General features: G+C 38.1%; 2 protein-coding genes and 1 pseudogene across 2 annotated transcripts; 1 reads left to right on the top strand and 2 right to left on the bottom strand.

Moving 5' to 3' along the window:
- The first annotated feature begins 4,576 nt into the window (after positions 1–4,576).
- Positions 4,577–6,529, top strand: LOC116189020. Its single transcript, XM_031518501.1, has 4 exons — positions 4,577–5,049; positions 5,519–5,599; positions 5,924–6,063; positions 6,150–6,529. The coding sequence occupies exons 1-4, from the start codon at positions 4,723–4,725 to the stop codon at positions 6,394–6,396; spliced, it is 795 nt and encodes a 264-aa protein (XP_031374361.1). The 5' UTR covers positions 4,577–4,722; the 3' UTR covers positions 6,397–6,529.
- Positions 6,530–6,572: 43 nt separating this feature from the next.
- On the bottom strand, positions 6,573–9,017 carry LOC116189019 (spermidine synthase 1-like). Its single transcript, XM_031518500.1, has 9 exons — positions 8,623–9,017; positions 8,362–8,438; positions 7,974–8,096; positions 7,759–7,863; positions 7,579–7,651; positions 7,393–7,464; positions 7,086–7,284; positions 6,886–7,012; positions 6,573–6,795 (listed from the first exon to the last, which is right to left on the bottom strand). The coding sequence occupies exons 1-9, from the start codon at positions 8,984–8,986 to the stop codon at positions 6,730–6,732; spliced, it is 1,206 nt and encodes a 401-aa protein (XP_031374360.1). The 5' UTR covers positions 8,987–9,017; the 3' UTR covers positions 6,573–6,729.
- A 4,744-nt stretch (positions 9,018–13,761) lies between these two features.
- On the bottom strand, positions 13,762–17,711 carry LOC116188900 (annotated as a pseudogene).
- Positions 17,712–19,548: the final 1,837 nt, after the last annotated feature.

Below are 19,548 nucleotides of genomic sequence, written 5' to 3' on the forward strand. Positions count from 1 at the left end.
TTTTTAGCAGCTCTACTTTAACGAGCGCTGCTCTCAAGGGGCAAAATTATATTTTAAAATTTTTAAATTTAAAAAATAAATCTATAAGTACTACCCAAAATCCAAATATTTCTCACACAAATTCCACTCCTCCTACTTTCCAATTGAAATCTTACAAGCATTTTCATCCATTCTTCCATCCGAAATATGGATCCGAACCAATTTAGTGTCAAATATTTTCTCAAAAACATACAAAATTATATATTATATTTTATCCGATTAATAATTTAACTTTCAACTAAAAATAATTCAAAAGTTAAAAAATTAACTTTTCATCGGATCCGAAAATAAAAATGTATAATCAATAACATTTAGGATAACATATTTAATAAAAATATCAAATTCGTTTTTTAAATATGAAAATAATATGTTGGGGCCACAATTTGAATGAGAATTGGGACCAACCATTGTGGGAGTGAGTCCTTATTTGAAACTGTCTCCACAACATCTCTCTTGACCAGAGACGTGCTCCATTGGAGCAGAGCGGAGCGCTTCGCTCTAGTGTGCGCTCGTATCCTCTCTGCAGAGAGACAAGCTTCTCCACATAGAGAAGGCATTAAGCCAATCATGAGCTGCCATGTGGCGGCTCATGTCCTCTGCAACAACTTTTATTTTTTTTAAGCGATGAGCAAAAGAGGCTCTTTTGCCCTATGGGGCTTGCTGCTCCAGCCACGTGGCATGCAGTCGGCCAAACAATTACTTTTTTTTAGAAAGTGTGGGGTTTTTTACTACTAAAAAAAAGTGTGAGACCACAATGAAGATCTGATAAAAAACCGACCGTTAAACTTTCGAGTCTCTATTTTTTTTGAGGGTATCACTCATTTATGTGATGCCTATGTGGCAAAAATTGTTCCACTTTAGAGACCCTTGGAGTTTCTCCCATTGGAGATAGTCTGAGGATGACCCCAACTCCATCTTATGTGGCACGATGGTAGGTCTCAAGTAAATAGGACTTGGGACCAACTATTGTGGACGCTCTTAGGACCCCAATGTTAATGGGTGTTGTTAGGACCATGAAATTCGGGTCCAAATCACGAGTGACTCACGTGCGTTTATTTGATGAAGAGACTTGATCCACAACTCACGTCTAATCTCGAATACCTACACAAAGGGAAGATTGAGGGTGGTGCTTGATTTTTCTCCCCGATACTCAAGTTAGTGTGAGCCGTGAATATTGGGAAAAATAGTGAATTATTGATGAACTCGAGAAACATGTAAAACGCATGTATTTATAGAGAGTTTAGAAATAGATTTTGTTTCCATCATGACTAGATATTTGATATATTTCCGTATCCCATTCCCCAGTATATTAGCAAGTGTATCCCGTAGTTATAGGAAATTTCCTATTATAACTCATACCGACAGACCCTCGTAAGTAGGTCTCGCGAGTGGGCCTCGCTGGGAGGGCTGGACATGCCTCGTGAATGACCAGATTAGACCTCATTGAAACTCACTCGGGTCGCTGGGCATTTCGGGCCGCATCGAGTTGGAGGCCGAAATCCTGTCCCCAACATTGACCCCCTACTCGGGCACGTGTGGTCGAGGAAGTCATTGATACGTGTCGCTCCATGGCCGCGGAATATACCCCACCGTAAGCACACTCCAAGTGTCTGTGCACCATTAGATCAGCTTTGATCCCATAGCAGATAGGGGGTCAATTCGTGTCAATCCTTCTCGTGCCCCCTAGACGTCATATCGTTTTAGCCCTGCTCACCTTCAACCTTTGGATTGGGCATCGTTTCACCGTCGCGAGCGTATCAGAGTAAATGATGGTGGGAACTTTGGCATACTAGTGGGATTCTAATGCCTATAAAAGGTGATGGCTGATGGGCTCCCAAACCAGAACTGGATAAGAAATAAGGGTGGATGGTAGAACCAACTAAACTTACTCGATAAGATAACTTGTTATGAGTAAGAAAAGTCACTTTAATTTGCCATGCTCAAGGATGAATGATAAGAATCGGGATTTTCGCCACTAAATAAGGAACTTGTTCAGATAAGAAAATAGAGGAAACACTCTAGGCAATTTCATTCAAAATATTATTTCTGAGATATCCTCTTAGCATATATATATAGGAAGATACCTTTATTGACTCTATAATAAGAAACTGACATCTAAACTCCTATAGATTACTTTCCTAAAATAGAATAATGAAACAATCTTAAATACGAAACTTAAGACACTGACTCAAGTTAATATAGGAGATAATATCTAATTAAGAGAAACTATATTGTATTAATATTCTCTTCTTGTAGCAGCCATAGTCTTCTAGAATGCGTATTTGGACCCGAAAATTCGAATACGTGTTGGGCTACAATCTGAAGCACATCCCTCTCGATTGGAAAAAAAAAAAGCATCCTCGAGTCTTCATCAATCTTCTGCTAGTTTTCATGTGTGTGGTTCAACGCGTTTTAGCTTGCCACTTAATGACCAACTTTTCTGTCCGGACTCTCTCTTGTAATTCTTCATAGATCGACTTCTTTTTGCTTCCGCGCTAACCATCACTTTGGCTGAATTGCTGCTGCTTTCCCGGTGGAGTCATATATGCTTTGGCTAACTTTGACTCGATTGGACTTAACACCCCTAATAAATCTTCCATGGCAATTTCACTTTGAATCTCCATCTGGCCTGAGTTTAAAATCAATTCAGTCTAGACTTTCTATGGAGAGTTTGAAATTAGTTTCTCCTGAAAAATCTTGCCAATCGCTAAATCCTCCTCAATCAGAACATTATCATCCTGTGACGCTTGAGCTGCTTTATTCTTGGATTCTATTTCTTCTTCTTTTAATTTGTCACCCTTCATAGAAGCTTCTTCAAGTTGTACTTTTTCCTCAACATCAACAATTGTCATATGAAAAACATTTGTTTTTCCATTCTTAAGAGGATAAGTAGACTACATGCAACCGTCTTCAGATTCATAGAGGTGTTCTTCATATTCCAAATAAAAGAATCTGACCTTTAAGAGTTGTTTCATATGCCTCTACGTAAATACTAAATCCCTTCCATCTTGAAGACGATTGTTTTGCAATTTCTCCCACCAAGTAGAAGCTTTTCCCTTTAACCGATAAACAACTCTATCAACTCGGCTTCCATCATCGGGGATGCCGTAGTAGTCGAAGAATCGGTCCACATCCGAAATCCACACCAAGAATTCCACAGCACTCATACTTCCGTTGAAAGTCGGGATTCTCTTTAGGCGATAATCCTTCTGCAACCATAGGTGTCTTCTTATTCCACCTGAACTGTCGAGGGCTTGGGTCACTTGCTTAAGCCGTGCTAAAATCTCTTCTCTTCATGGGAATGTTAGGAGCAGGTCTTAGTCGAAAGTAAGCCCTCTTCGAACTCGTTTGAGGTTGCTTTTAGTCATTATCTTCCCATATTTAGCAAAATCTACTCAATCACACGTGTGTTCACTCCTTCACGTATTTCACTCGGCCAACAAGAATAAAACCTTCACTTTGATACCAAATGATGGGCTCACGAACCAGAACTGGATAAGAAAGAAGGGTGGATGGTAGAACCAACTAAACTCACTCGATAAGATAACTCGCCACGAGTAAAAAGTCGCTTTGATTCGCCATGCTCAAGGATGAACGATAAGAATTGGAGTTTTCGCCACTAAACAATGAACTTATTCAGATAAGAAAGAGATGAAACGTTCTAGGCAATTTCATTCAAAATATTCATCAATAGGTGTTTTCTGATATGTCCCCTTACAATGAGGTGAATAGCATATATATAGAGGGAATGCACATCTCTTGACTCTAGAATAGGAAACTGATATCTAAACTTCTCTAGATCATTTTCCTAAAATAGAATAAGGAAACAATCTCCATATAGATTCTCCAGTTTCATTCTTAAATTCATAGAACTTAAACAAAAACCCTTTTCTATTTAAGTCTATCTACCTTGGTCGAGGATTTCTCGATCCATAATAAAACTCATATCCATAGGACCGTTTCCTTGTTTACTCAGGTTAGTAAATTCCATCTTGATCAGACACCTACATTCAAGTATAATTAACTAGAAACATTATCTGCTGAATACTCATGCTAAGCAAATTCTAATTACCCATACATGAGATAGCGTTTCATCTCAAGTCTAAGAACTATATGCACTAATACGATCTAGATAATATTCATTGACATTGGTAAATTACCATATGAATATTATCTGAATATCACATTCGACTACTTATCATATAAGCATCACATGTCTGTTCCGACAATAGTTATCAGATAACATGACACTCATTACTCAATTTTCATTAGTATCTATATAATAAACATGGATACATACAAATGTGACAATTTATCCGGAGAGATAATACTCGATTAAGTCTCCTACGATTGTGAACGGTTTAAAAATATTACCGAAATACTCCATTATTCATATTCTTAATTTTTTAAGAATAAAATATTTAAAATATTTTAAGAATTTTATTTTAATAAATATATATAATATACGAATAATAGGATAAATTTTATTGCTAATAAAAAATTATTCAAATGGGCATATCATTAACATTTTCATGGTAGGACAGGACCATTGATTGAGAGAATTGTCAAATGGTCTTTGTTTTTTGCTTTTGATAAAGAGAAGAAATCCCATAGCCATCGCTTCAGAAGGAAAGAAATCGAGGCAGAGACCCTCCGACAGGATCCCGGCAGACCCAAGAAGCCATGCCGGGACCAGGGGCTCACCTGATGTACGGTATGGGGTCCGGGGTGGCCCTGACCACCGTCTCCAACGGCCGCTTCACCCCACACCACACCCTCACCTACACCATCAACACCTTCTTCGGCCCGGACACGGGGTCCTTCTCCGAGTGGCTAGGGTCCGTTCTCGCAGACCTTGGCCTCGGCTCCGGCTCCCTCGGCTCCTTCCTCGCCAATGCCGTCCACCACCCCTTCTACTACGTGCTGATTCTTGGGCTGCCCCTGTGCGTGCTCTACTCTTGGGCCTCCAAGGTTTTGATCCAAAAGGGTGTCCTTGATTCTGTCTCTGGGGTGAGTCATCAGACTCTGCTGCTTCTGATTTCGATGATGAAAATTTGATCTTTTCGTCCGGCTTCCAGCTTTTGCATGAGTGCAAGGAAGTCGGGAAGTCGGGTTCTTGAGGATCTTGGATCATCTCTAGTTTGCTGAAAAGAAGTTCCTGGAGAAGAGAGAGAAACAGTATTAGCTGTGTCAAGTTTGGTTGAGGGAAGTCTGTTGTTTGAGCTTCTCAGTTGTGATCACTGCGAATCAATTACTTCAACCTGACTTGCCTGAGAAAACGAAATGGAGCATCACAAACTCAGTGATCATTCTAGTGGCTTTAGGCCGTTGGGTACCTGGAATTTGATGTTTCATAATGGTCTCTTGATCGGAGAATTGCTGAGAGCGCCCTTCTCTTATTAAATAGCCTTGTCTTTGGATCGGAACTCTTGCCGTGACAGTTGCATAAAGTTGTCGAATTCTTCTTTTCTTGTTGCAGGTTCCTCTCACTAAATGGCAAAGCTTCTTGCTGGTGGCGGCTGGTTCTTTATCCCACTTCTTCCTGGATCACCTGTTTGAGGTGATAAATCTTCAGTTGAGCAAAGTCACGCTTGTCAGTCGTATCGATTGTCACTTTGGTTCTCAAATGGATACTCCTATAAGATGTTCCTTCTCCTGATAGCCCAAAATAGTCCCCAAAGAGGGTTCTATGCTTTATCTTTACATTAATAACTGTGTCAGAGAATTGCAAATGGAGTTTCTTTAGAGTTTAGCGTCGTTCGTATCGTCTTAAATCTTTTGAGATATCCAAATGAACACTGTCATGGTCGTTTTCCCCTCTGTTGTTTTCGTCTTCTTCGTTCTTCCTTCTACTTTAAAGTTAATGGGCTGTCCCAATATGCAGGAAAATGGGCAATCCTCCACGTATTTATGGATTTTAAGCACTGGTTGGTGGAAAACTCGAGCTCCCATCAACCCTGATGCTGTCATAGTAACCGGCTTCTTATGCATTTGCCTAATTTGCGGTTTTGTTTACATAAATAGGTGAGTGTTCCCTGCATTACGCGTCTCTTCTGTCTCTCATTCACTCGGCAATCATCTCAGAGGTGTATCTTTTCTTGATTTTGCAGAGTGAAGTCGCACAACTCCATCAGAAGAAAGTCATATCAGTCAACTAAACTCATTTTAGTCATCGCGAGTCTCTATTGTTTATGGTGTGTGACTCAGATATATTGGGTCGACCCTCGAAGACCCGCTGTCGGGGAAGAGGCCGATCTTGGGGTTCTCGTGTTTTTAGCCACTTATTTCTTCCTGCCTCATGGTTTGTGTATACTCTCCATGAACGCAAAAGTTATGGAATCTGAGCTTCCCCTGTAGGGATGATATGGGAAGTTCCACGGGCTTATTTTTCTGCACAGAAGCGAGGCTATAGCTTGTTGGAAAATGTAGGATGAGGTTGATACTTGTGTATGTGTGTGTATCTACGAGCAGTTTGATAGTAGCGTCTGAATATGCATTCACGGACTGCAAGCTCTGAGGAGTCTTATGCTGTCTGCTAAATGAAACTGCGTTGAAGAACATTACTTTTTAACAGGAACATCGACATCAATCTAGCCAAAAGAAAAAACAGAAAGACCGCCATGTTTAAGGTAAACGATGAACGAAAACAAAACAGCAGTAGCATTTATATGTCTCTATCCAGGACTTGCTTCAGGCAACTTCGGAGCCGGTTGCTATCTTGGCAAACGATGGCAGGCAGAATGCAGCAGCGTGAATCTGTCAAATTGATTGCAGTCAGATTTTGATTCCAGAAAACTGTTCTGTTCTGTTCTGTTCCGTTAAGGATCGGAAAACTGAAAAGCTTACCTCAGAGTTGTAGAACTTGGAAGGTCCTTCGGCCACTCCAAAGTGGTTAGGATTCAGGGGGTTTATGGGGTTCTTGAAGTCCACTTTAGGTCCCTTTGTGGAACAGAGCAGGAAGCCCATCGTCCCGCTGAGGAAAAACAGCATCTCATCAAACAAAGATCAACAAAAGAAGATCGTATGGGTGTTGGAAGGACTTGTACTTATTATACGATGGAACTGTGGTCCAAGCATAGTTGACGGATCCTCCAAAGATGTTCTGGCACTTCAAAATGATCGCCTCCATCGAGGAATCTATGCTCCATGGGTTGTTAGACGGGATTGCCACAACCCCACCGGGTCGAAGCGCCTTAGCGATTGATCGTAGGACATCATTGTCGGCAAGCTCAACTGCATGTTTTCCTGTAACGACGTTTCACAATTACAGAATTACTGATATTATCACTCGAATGGGTATCCAGGTTTCAGCAGACTACTAGTATATAGGTTGACAGTTAAAGAGGCACATACCCATCTCCACGAATGCATCCAGAATGATGGCATCATATGTGCCTTCAGGAATTTTCTTCAGGAATGCAATCCCTGCACATAATAAAACCGTCCCAATCGTTAGAGAATCGGGACCGTCTTCAATGTAAGTAGTTTTTTAACTACGTAAAATTTATATAAATATATAGATATGGTGATGGATAGTACCATTATCGATGTAGACTTGGACTCTCGGGTCCTTGTATCCCACTGCTATGTCCGGGAAGAATTTCTTGTAAGCCTGAAAGAAATCGAACCGGCATATATTATTGATGTATCAGATCAGTCGGATAGTTCATGTGGTCTTATCAGCGAAATTCAGCTATGTCAGCTTGTTGAATATATTACATCGATGATCATCTCGTCGATCTCGCATATGTCGATCTGCTCGACTGAGTTATGACGAGATATTTCTCGAAGGATCCCCCCGTCCCCACCTCCAACAAGCAAAACCTGATCAATGACATTTACCAAATCGTTACAACCAGAGTTAGGTATGATACACACACACACACACATATATATATGATCTAATTTGAAGAGGACTTAATTAATTAATTAACCTTCTTAGGGTGAGGGATTGAGCATAAAGGGAGATGGGTGAGCATCTCTTGGTAGGCAAACTCATCCCTCTCTGTGAGCTGTAGACTACCATCCAATATCGCAACTTTTCCATGCTTCTTTGACTATCAAAAAATATAATTTGATAGGTCATGAATCATTTAAGAAATAGATAGATATAGACAATAAAAAATATATATATATATATATATATGGAAAGAAAGTTACATATAATTATATTAATTGCCAAATTTGAACTGATGTTGACCCTATCCTTTTAATTTCTGGTCCGATTGTTTGAACTGGATTATCGGGGTCGTTGGATCAAGTTCATATGTGAAGAGATATGTTTCTAGGGATCCTGAATCGAGCAAGGGATCCATTAATCACCTGAAACACGAGAAGCTCTTGGTATTTGGACTTGCCATGGAACAGAACCTTCTCCACCTCATAAAAACGTGCTTCCCCTGTCCGAAAGATTTTTGTAAAACATAGCCAGCACAATGCATATACCGATAGACACTGAACATTCGCTTCACGATTACGTACACTTCCCGACAGCTCCGGAACACGAGTTAATTAAACTGGCATACGTATATATAGTTCATGATGCATATATTTTTAATCTTTCTCCCAAAGAAATATACTTACCTGGGCTAAGGGAGGAAACATCAGCATACCAGCCAGAGATCACAGGAGGAAGGGAAGGTGTTGCAGGGACTGACACTGACAGTCCGCCATTGCTGGTTACACCTTTGCCACCATTGATGTCGAGCTTCAAACCTATCCCACCATTGCCATTTTCCGGAGGAAGAACTGATGATGGTGATGAGATGACATTATTTATCTGCCGATGACGATCGCCATTTTCATATTCTTCCAAATTCCTCTTCTCCTTCACCAGCAAATCCACATGGTAGTGGCTGCTCACATTCGCTGCCATTGTCAACAAATCGAAACTCTTTCTTTGATTTCTTAACTCGGGATTTCTTGTTTTTTTTTTTGGTGCGAACATGAGGAGTCAGGCCTTAATTTATATTGCACGGATGGAGAGATGAGCATAACTGATAGAGATCCATGTATTAGCCAAGAAACTGGGGCCTCACTATAATTACGATTGTCCGCACTTGTTTCTTTCTTGAGAAAGTCTAATAGGTATATCACACGTATCATGTGTCATAAACTAACAGTTATTTAATACATAAACCTATTGGTTATATATCTGTGAAATAATGTCGTTTAAAAAAATAAGATTGAAACTTCTTTTATTGAGTCTTATAACATAATGTCCCGTGATATACTCGTTTGCAAACATGCTTTCTCAAATGCATGTATGGACAAATGTATTTAATGTGAGTTCCCAGTTCCTAGCGTGTTTTCCATATATGTACTGCGCCTATATATCGGCCTCTCCAAACCATCTAAGTTGTTTCTAAGGTGAGAATCAAATTAAATTAACCCGTGGGTTAATTAACCCATATTCATGGACAAAAAAAAAAACTTTTCAACCCGGAAAATATTGGGCAGGTTCGATATGGTCCGTTATCTACTGTGGTCGGTACGAGCATAGACACCCTCCTTTGATTCTACTTCAACCCCCACATGGAAAAGAGAAGTTTGTCGAGAAGAATGGCTTTCAAGGAGAAATAACCAAATAAAACCCAATTGCGAAATGTTGGCCTACTTCAACACCGGACATATTGTACATTATTTGTCGCGGTTGGTTAGATAATAATCTCGTAATTATTGTTCGGTACCCGGCGTCCCTTTCCACAGGTAGAGCACAGCATAGAGCACGTTTTCTTACTTTCTATTATAGCCGTATTTGCATGAGTGGCTCAACGCTCTTGATATGTTGATATTATCTACAGGATATTTTTTTGAGTGAAATATCTACCTGAATCTTTTAAGCCCTATATATAAGTAAATGGAAGGAAGGTAATTACCTATCAACTTGAATTTTATTTCCACTCAAGAAGATGACAAATTGACCGGAGGATGAGGAGGCGGGCTTTTTTGAGCTTAGTTATGGGTTAATTCATTTCTTCAACAAGTATGTTTTCTCCTTAATGGAAATTTTATGCCTTATAATTATTTTCACTTTTTGACCCTCATTAGGATTTTTTTTTTTTTGTAAATGAGATACTAAGAGTTCGCTTTCATTATGTGTCCCCATGAAATTCCTAATTTAATACTAACATTATTATTGCATCATGTGTCAATAACTCAATATGTATAAATGATAGAAATCCGACTATCAACGCTATATCACACATGCAAAAATCATTGTTAAATATCATAGTTTCCTCTTGTCAATTCGTTGTATCACGTGATGTAAAGGATGGATGTATAAGATATTTCTTCATATGGATATAAGAGGAAATGGTCGGTGCAAGTAAATATATTGCAAGGTAGATTTTCGTCCTCAACTTTCTCTACTACTTCTAGTCCTCAGCCTTCTCATTTACTTCACTTTTGGTCCTTTTATTACGTTTTTAATTAAAAATACCGATGTTGCTTTTTATTTAAATAAAAAATTAATTTCAAAATATTCGAAATACTAAATAAAAAAAAAGGAAAGTTTGAAAATCGAAATGAGAAAGGTAAGGGGTCGGAAGGGGACTCACCGGCGGCTACCTCTCCCCTCTGAGATTACTTGTGAACCTACATGCAATTGGCAACATCGAAGGGGAAGGGATGGCCGCTAGTGAGCCCTGCTCTTCTCCTAATCGGGAGATCCCAACTCGGTTGGGATCTCCTGGTTAGGGGAAGAGGGGGACTTGTTGATGGTCACCCCTCCCCCTTCAAGATCACCAATGGCCTGTAAGTTTGCTGACGACCTCAAAGGAGGAGGATTGGCCGCCAATGAAGCCTCATCCTCCCCTAATTGAGAGATCCTAGTCCGGTACTTATTTGGAATGTCCTAATTAGGGAGGAAGGGTCCTCACCGGTGGCCCTCCTCCCCCTTTGAGGCCATTGATGAAGTTATGGCCATCGGCAACCTCAAATGGGGAAGAGTGGTTACCAGCGAGCTCCCTTGGGCCCCTACCTTTTCCCTTTCGATTTTTCATCTTTTAATTTTTTTGTACTTTTATCATTTTTTGAAAAGTGCTTTTTATTTAAATAAGAAGCCATATCAACGTTTCCATTTAAAAATAACGCAAGGAACAAAAGTGAATCAAATGTAGAAGGATAAGGACTAGATTTAGGACTAAAAGTACAAAAATGTTAAAGGTTAAGTACCAAAATCAACCCTTTTCCTAGGCCCGTTTGGATCGAGAGTTAACTGATTTTAACTTTAACTCAACACATTACACAACAAAAATATACATTTTTCAATTCAAAAATTTTAACTTTAACTTTAACTCAACACACTATACAACAAAAACACACGTTTCCCAAGTCAAATTTATAATCACATCTCATTTATCCTTTTCCACAATCAAAATCAAAATCAAAATAACTTTAACTCTGAATCCAAACGCTTCTAAATATATCAATCCCATCCTATCTTATATTTTAATGCTAGCAAATTGGCCCACTCATCTTTTTTATTTTTATCGCATTAATTTACTAGTGAAGTATCTCATTGTCGTATTCAATAGTTCCAAAAAAAAAAAGAATTTGTTGTTACTATAAAAATGTGTTGACTCCTATCCATCTTAGTTTTTTCCTATAGGATTTCGCATATGAAAAATAATATTAACAAAATAAGAGATAAAGTTGATTGTGAATAGCAACAATCAAATTAATGATAAAGAAATTATGCAAAATACATGACATGGCACAAACTATGAGTTTTTTTTGTTAATCATGGCACGGCGTTATATTTTTCATAAAAAACTAGTGGGATGCATACATGGCACACATGTGAAATGTTTGTGGGTCTCAATTTTTGCCAAATAAAATCATGTACGTAACCCCACGCGACCCTACCCGAATTTGGCTGCCCACCCACCCGATCCCCTTTCTCCCCAAAATGACATGCTGAACAGAGTTGCTGATGAAAGAATGGGAATCGGATATGCAGGTGGCCAAACTAGGGTCAGGTCGTGTGTTACGGACATGAATCTATTTGGCAAAAATTGAGACCCAGAAAAATTTCACGTGTGCGCCATGTATGCATCCCGTTTGTTTTTGATAGAAAATACAAAGTTATGCCATAATTAACATAAAACTCATAATTATATCATATCGTGTAATTTTAAAAATTTGTACCACAGCTAACACAACCTTTAATTAGTACTATCGAGGACAACCTCTATTTATTAAAGTTCAATAGACACTATTGAGGAGAAAAGACGTGTTTAAAGGAAGTTTCGCACGAAGGAATATTTTTATTTGCTGCCATTTACCTTTGCAAATAACCGCCCCATTATGCAAGTGTCGGTCAATGCATTTTTGACCGTCCAATACATATATATATATATATATACACACACACATACACTCAGATATGTACATATATATATATATCTATATATATATATCGATCAAAACTGTTCCTCAATATATAAATACACTCAGATATGTACATATATATATATATATATATTCGGTCAAAACTGTTCCTCAATATGTAAATACGGCATATATATATATATATATATTAAACTGAAATTTTGATTTCGTCCAGTTAATATGCGAATTACACTTAGTAATTTATTGAACAAATAAGCCCACTGAATTTGCAACCTACTATACTCATCATAAACAACATTGGACAAAATATTTTTAAGAAAAAAAAACATGAGGCAAAGAAATTGATGTATAGAGCGACTTCTGCATCTGTGTATTTTGTTGAGGAACGTAATGATGGGGTTCAAGCACAGAAAAAAAAAAAGGGGGGGGGGGTAATAGGATTGATTGTTTCTTTTTACATTTTTATGAATAATCCATTAATAAAACAAAATACGTATGTGGACAAAATTTCTTTCTTTATTAGAAACTAAATAAAGTATATAATATAATAAATTAAATTATAAAAACAACATATAATGAGAAAAGAATGCTAGAATTGATAAAAAAAAACTTTCATACTCACTCTCACAATTCCTAAAAGGACGTAAGTTTATTTTATTTATATAGATTTAGATATAGATATAAATTTAGATTTGATCTAGAAAATATAGATATAGATTTATAGAGATATATATAAATTTTGTGGCATTGCATTTCTTTTTCCTTTTGAACTTACTAAGAGAGAGATTTTTTTTTCTGCCACAAGGGATAGAATTTAAGAATATATTTACTTGAGCTCACTGCGTTGAGCTTCTATTTTCCTATTTGAGTTTGGGGCCTGGGAGTTGATCTTTTACATAATTTAAAAGCTTATTGAAAGTTTGGGGCCTATAAGTTTCAAGTCAATGTTGTACAAGAGCTGTGAGCCTGTTTACTTTCAGAAAATTTAATCTAACTTTTCTTCTCTACTTTTATTCTCCTTTTCTACATATATTTCTCCACTCAAAAAGATAAAAATACGTAAGTTAAAGTTTAAAAATCGTAGTTCATAGTAAATCAATCACTAATTTAGTATTGGGATTCAAATCTTGTGGAAATAAATGATATTTAATAAATAAGAAAGGAAAGTCATAAATTAAAAATGAGAAAAGGAAAGAATTGGCTAATGGCAAATTAGAAAACTAAAAGAAGAGTTTTTCATCCACCAGAAGAAAAACAAAGCTTTTCTAATCTCTATACAAATTTGAATAGTGGAAAAGAAAATTTTCTTAGAAAAATCATTTCAATTTTACGTTAGTAAACATCTTTTTCGTAGTTCTCTACTATTTAAAATTTTTTTTTTATGGAAATTTTGAAATTTTTTCAAAAGTAAATGGACCCTAATCCTCCCGTTTCCAACCTATTATATAGCTAAGATCAACTGTCAATATGATGTATTTGTCTGCTGCCGCGGATTATTTCTTCTTGTTATTGACAATATGATGTCTGACTCATCACTCAGCATTCAGTACTGAGCATATTTGTAAGAGCATGAGTGGTTGGCCGGTCGGAAGAGAATTGTGTTTCTGGAAATTGCAAGGTGGTGATCATTAGTTTCTTATTGCAGGATCACTCACTGGTAAAGAAAAGAAAGAAAGGACCGAGAGTGATTCTGTTATATCCGTCATTGGTAATTTGTGGATTAGTGATGGATCCATAGCTCGGATCCATTTGACGTCCGGTCCACTTCTAGAAACCGTTGCTTCCTGACTTATTACTTGAAAATGAACCGAGGAACCTTTCTTTTGTATATGCTATATACTGAGAAAGCAAAAGGAATCGTCTTGCGAGAAAAGTGACAAGAGGAACCTTTCTGTTTCTCTGGAAAGTGAAGAAAGTTGGGAGCTTTGAGTGGTTTTGATTTGCATTGGATAAACATTGTTCGGCAACAGAAAAATATCGACGTGTTCAAGGTAACTGATGGACGAAAAGAAAAACAGCGTTATCTGGGTCGTGGCTCGGGCGACTTCGGAGCCAGTTGCTTTCTTGGCAAACGACGGCAGGCAAAACGCAGCAGCATGAACTGTGAAATTGTTTCCAGTCAGAATTTGATTCGGGAGAACTGTTTTCGGTTCTGTTAGCAATCGGAAAAACGAAAAACTTACCTCAGAGTTGTAGATCCTGGTTGGTCCTTTGGCCACTCCAAGGTCGTCTGGACCCAGAGGGTTTATGGGGTTCTTGAAGTCCACTTTTGGTCCCTTCTTGCAGCAGAGCAGGAACCCGATCGTCCCGCTGAGGAAAAACAGTACTGTAGCTCATCAAACAAAGATCGAAGGAAGAAGATCGTATAGAAGTTGGGAGGACTCGTACTTGTAATACAATGGAACTGTGGTCCAGGCATAGTTGACGGATCCTCCGAAGATGTTCCGGCACTTCAGAATGATATCCTCCATCGAGGAATCTATGCTCCATGGGTTGTTAGACGGGATTGATACAACCCCACCAGGTCGAAGCGTCATTGCGATTGATTGTAGGATATCATCATCAGCAAGCTCAACTGCATGTTTTCCTGGAACAAAGTTCCACAATCACAGAATTATTGGTATTATCACTCAAATAAATTTCCGTGTTTCGGCATACTAATCCTCGCAGTCCCGATCCCGAATATATAGGTTTAGAGTAAAAGAGACAGATACCCATCTCCACAAATGCATCCAAAATGATGGCATCGTATGTGCCTTGAGAATTTTCTTCAGAAATGCAATTCCTGCACATAATTAAACTGTCCCAATCGTTAAGAGAATTGGGAACATCTTCAATGTAGTTAAAAGAACATAAATTACCAACAAAAGTGTTGACTGAGTGGTAAATAGTTCACCCTCGTAAGAAGGAGAACACAAATTCGAATCTCGGGAAACGCACTTATTAGGAGGGAGAATAACCTTTAATGCTCGATCTCTCGACTGGATTAGTCAGACCCCAATGAGCTTCTGAATACCAGTGTACACACCGAAAAAAAAAGAACATAAATTTGAGGAAGGAATCTTATTGCAGTTGCATAAAGCGCAGTCTTGAACCAAGTGGTTCTAGGTTTGATATTCACCGGTGGGACTTATGTGCCCTTTATTTACCTTAATTTTCTTTCCTTGTACTAAGCTTATATGCCTCCCAAATTACAAAAAAAAAAAAAAAAAAAACAACATAAATTTATATGGATATAAATTGTACCGTTGTCGATGTAGACTTGGACTCTCGGGTCCTTGTATCCAACTACTATATCGGGGAAGAATTTATTGTAAGCCTTAAAAAAATCAAAGACGTGCCATTATGGATGTATCATATATATCAGTCGGTCAACTCATGCGGTCTTAGTGAACTTCAGATCGACGGAGATATGTCAGCTTGTTGATATATATTTTAATGATCATTTCGTCAATCTCGCATATGTCGATTAGCTCAACTGAAGCGTGACGAGATATTTCCCGAAGGATCCCTCCATCCCCACCTCCAACAAGCAAAACCTGATCAACATCACATACCAATTCATTACAACGATAATTATGCATGACGCATACATATGTATTTGGAGGGTCCTTAATTAATTAATTACCTTCATAGGGTTAGGGATTGAGCAGAGAGCGAGATGGGTCAGCATCTCTTGATAAGCAAACTCATCCTTCTCTGTGAGCTGAAGACATCCATCCAATATCGCAACTTTGCCATGCTTCGTGGACTATCAAAAATTTAAAATTTAATAGATCATGAATAATTAAGACAGATGCAAATAGAAAACAAAGAAAATGGATAAAAAAAAAAGAAAAAGGGTAGTACATTGAGTGCTCAATTTGAAGTGATGTTTACACTACCCTTTCAATTTCTCGTCCGACCGTTTGAACTGGGTTATCGGGTTCGTTGGATCGAGTTCATTATATTGGTTCAGACGCGATGAGATATGCTTTTACGGATCCTGAATCGAGCAAGGGATCTATTAATCACCTGAAACACAAGAAGCTCTTGGTATTTGGACTTGCCATGGAACAGAACCTTCTCCACCTCATAAAAACGTGCTTCCCCTGTCCAGAAGATATTTGTAAAACAGCCAGCACAATAGCGAAAACCGAGCAATGCTGAACGTTCTCAATATTATGTACACAACATTCTAACAGCTCCGTCACACGATTTAATTAAACCGGCATATACTTACCTGGGCAAAGAGAGGAAACATCAGCATACCAGCCAGAGATCACAGGTGGAAGAGAAGGTGATGCAAATTGTAGCACGACTTCAAGGGATCCAGCTCAAGTTTCAATTGGACCGATTACGCGAGCACGAGCAAAGAAGTTTAAAGATGAACTCAACGGCCTGATTCAAGAAGTTTGGGCTCAAGCAAATTCGTGGAGGCCCATTGGACATGAATCACGTGATCCACAAAGATCCATCAACATTATTCAAGTTATAGAAGATTCTGGACAATGCTAAATTCAGCAAGTGTTTAAGGAAGCTTCTAGAATATTTGATAATCAAGAGAAGATATCATCAGATTTGTTTAAAGTTTAAATCTCATATAGATATTCTAGGGATATTTAGATTTCATATTTTTATAGATTATGTCATATCTCTATCGATATTCTAGGTTTTATTTTCCTTATCTTTAGAGGAGATATGGCCAGATTAGGATTAGTTTATGTCTATATAAATTCATCTTAGTCAATTTTTAAAAGAAACATTCAGAAAATTATGAGAGTATTCTCTTTGGTTCTTGAAGAACTAATTCGAACTTATCGGAAGTTTCCGTGGCGTTCATCAACGACTTATCAAACGGCTTTCCACCACCGTTTGTGGCGTCTTCATCGACTTATCAAACGGCTTTCCATCACCGTTTGTGGCGTCTTCCTATATACCGAGGTTCTTGTTTCACATTAAACAACGGGTTGAGGTCAGTTATACCAAGGTTGTTGTTTTTGTCGTAAACAACGGGTCGAAGGTTTGTCACTCAAATCTGATCGTGGAACGATCTTGGGTTCCTTTAGTTGTCGGGTCTCGTCATTCTTGGCGGGAATCGCATCAGAAGGTGCTGCAGGGACTGACACTGATAGTCCACCATTGTTGATTACACCTCTGCCACCATTAATGCAGAACTTCAAACCTCTCCCGCCATTGCCATTTGCGGGAGGAAGAACTGGTCATGGTGACGAGATGACATTTATCTCCTGATGATCACCGTTTTCATCTTTTTCCAACTTCCTCTTCTCCTTCACCTGCAAATCCACATGGTAGTAGCTGCTCACATTCTTCGCCATTGTCAACAAATTGAAATTCTTTCTTTAATTTTTCGACTCTGGATTTTTTCCGGTGATAACATAGGGCGTTGGGCTTTAATTTTTATTGCATAGAGACGAGAATAACTGATGCGGTGCCTCTTCTTTTATTACATTGGTCTGCTCATGTTTTTGAGAAAGTCTAATAATATCATGTGTCAAAAATCAATAGTTGTGTAGCACATCAGAGTACTAGTTGACAGCATGATGCTATACTTAAAAATAAATAAAATCCAATGTGGTTTGATTCAAGCAGTTCGGAGTTTATTCTTCTTAAGTAAAATCTTGTGTTTAAATTTTGTAAATGGAAAAAATTCATGCTATGAGAGCTTTATTTCTTAGTGAGCCGGTCCGACTTGAGCATGATTAGTTAGGGAATCATTAAGCTTCTAGATATCATGAGGGTATACACCGAACAAAAAAAAATCCTTTTTTATTAAATTTTATGACACAATATCACGTGATATATTCGTGACATACAAGAATTTTTGGAAAAAAAAAATGTGCCGACAATCCCAATAAATAAGATAAGAGGCCCCAGTTTCAACCATGTTTAACATGCACTGCCCCTGTATATCGACAATTGCCTCCATTTCAAAGCTTGTCATTTATTTCTATACCTTAAAAAGGAGAGAATATTTTGAATTAAATTATTAATTAACCCATATCATAGACATCAACATTTACTTCTCAACCCAGAAAATATCGGGCGGGCTCGGTAGGTCCGTTATCTGCTGCGGTCGGTAGGAGCACAGGCCGCCACCCCTTCCACCACATGGGGAAAAGAGAAGTTCGGTTAGAGCAATAATCTCGTAATTATTATACGGTACCCGACGTCCCTTTCCATAGGTTGAGCACAATAAAGAGCAGGTTTTCTTATTTTCTATTATAGCTATAATAATGTATGAGTGGCTCAACGTGTTGATTAAGTTGATATTATCGACAGGAGGACACTTTCTTGGGTGAAATATCTACCTGAATTTTTAAGCCTTATGGGCCCTTGGCCTTCAGACTGGGCCTTAAGTCTGGGCTAGGCCCACGACACATGGGAGAAATCTCTATAAATGCCCGTTTGGATTTGCAATCAAGTTTTTAAAATTATAACTCTACTCACTACACAACAAAAATCAACAATATAATTATTACTTTTCTCTTTTTCTTCATTTTTTTAACCATTCAATTCAATTTTTAATACTAAATTTTCTTAACTATCCATTACTTTTTCCACAATTCAACAACACAATCATTACTTTTTCTCAACTATTCATTACTTTCTAAAAACTTTTTTTCTCATAATTCAACAACGCAATTATTACAATTCAATTAAAATTAAAACTCAACTCTACTTAACTCTAAAACCAAACATACCAGTGTCTCTTTCATTGTTCATGGTTAGGGAACATTTCCCGAAAAAGATTCCTATTGATTTGATAGAAGTTCTCACTTGAGCGTCGGATAAGGTTTTCTCGAGATCAACCCTGGGCCCCACTAACGTTTATTTCTGTGGAATCAAGTGTTTGATTAACACACGAAATATCAGTGGGAGAACCAGTTGAAGATCTCAAAATTAGGGAACATCAAGAGAAGATCAAGTCCTAATAATTTTATTTCACATCAGAAGCCTTAATTGTTTTTTTTCCCCCTTTTCACCCTCTTATTAAGAGTTCGATTACATAAATGTGTCCCTATGAATTCTTCTTTATACTAACAAGCTAGCATCCCCGCCAATGATTTATAGTTGTACCACGTGTCATTATTTTATAAATAAATCAATCGATCAAGGCGGGTGTGCAACGCATGCCTGCGCTGGTAACCGGGT

The sequence above is a fragment of the Punica granatum genome, chromosome 8 (genome assembly GCF_007655135.1).
Source record: "Punica granatum isolate Tunisia-2019 chromosome 8, ASM765513v2, whole genome shotgun sequence".
Classification (NCBI taxonomy): domain Eukaryota; kingdom Viridiplantae; phylum Streptophyta; class Magnoliopsida; order Myrtales; family Lythraceae; genus Punica; species Punica granatum.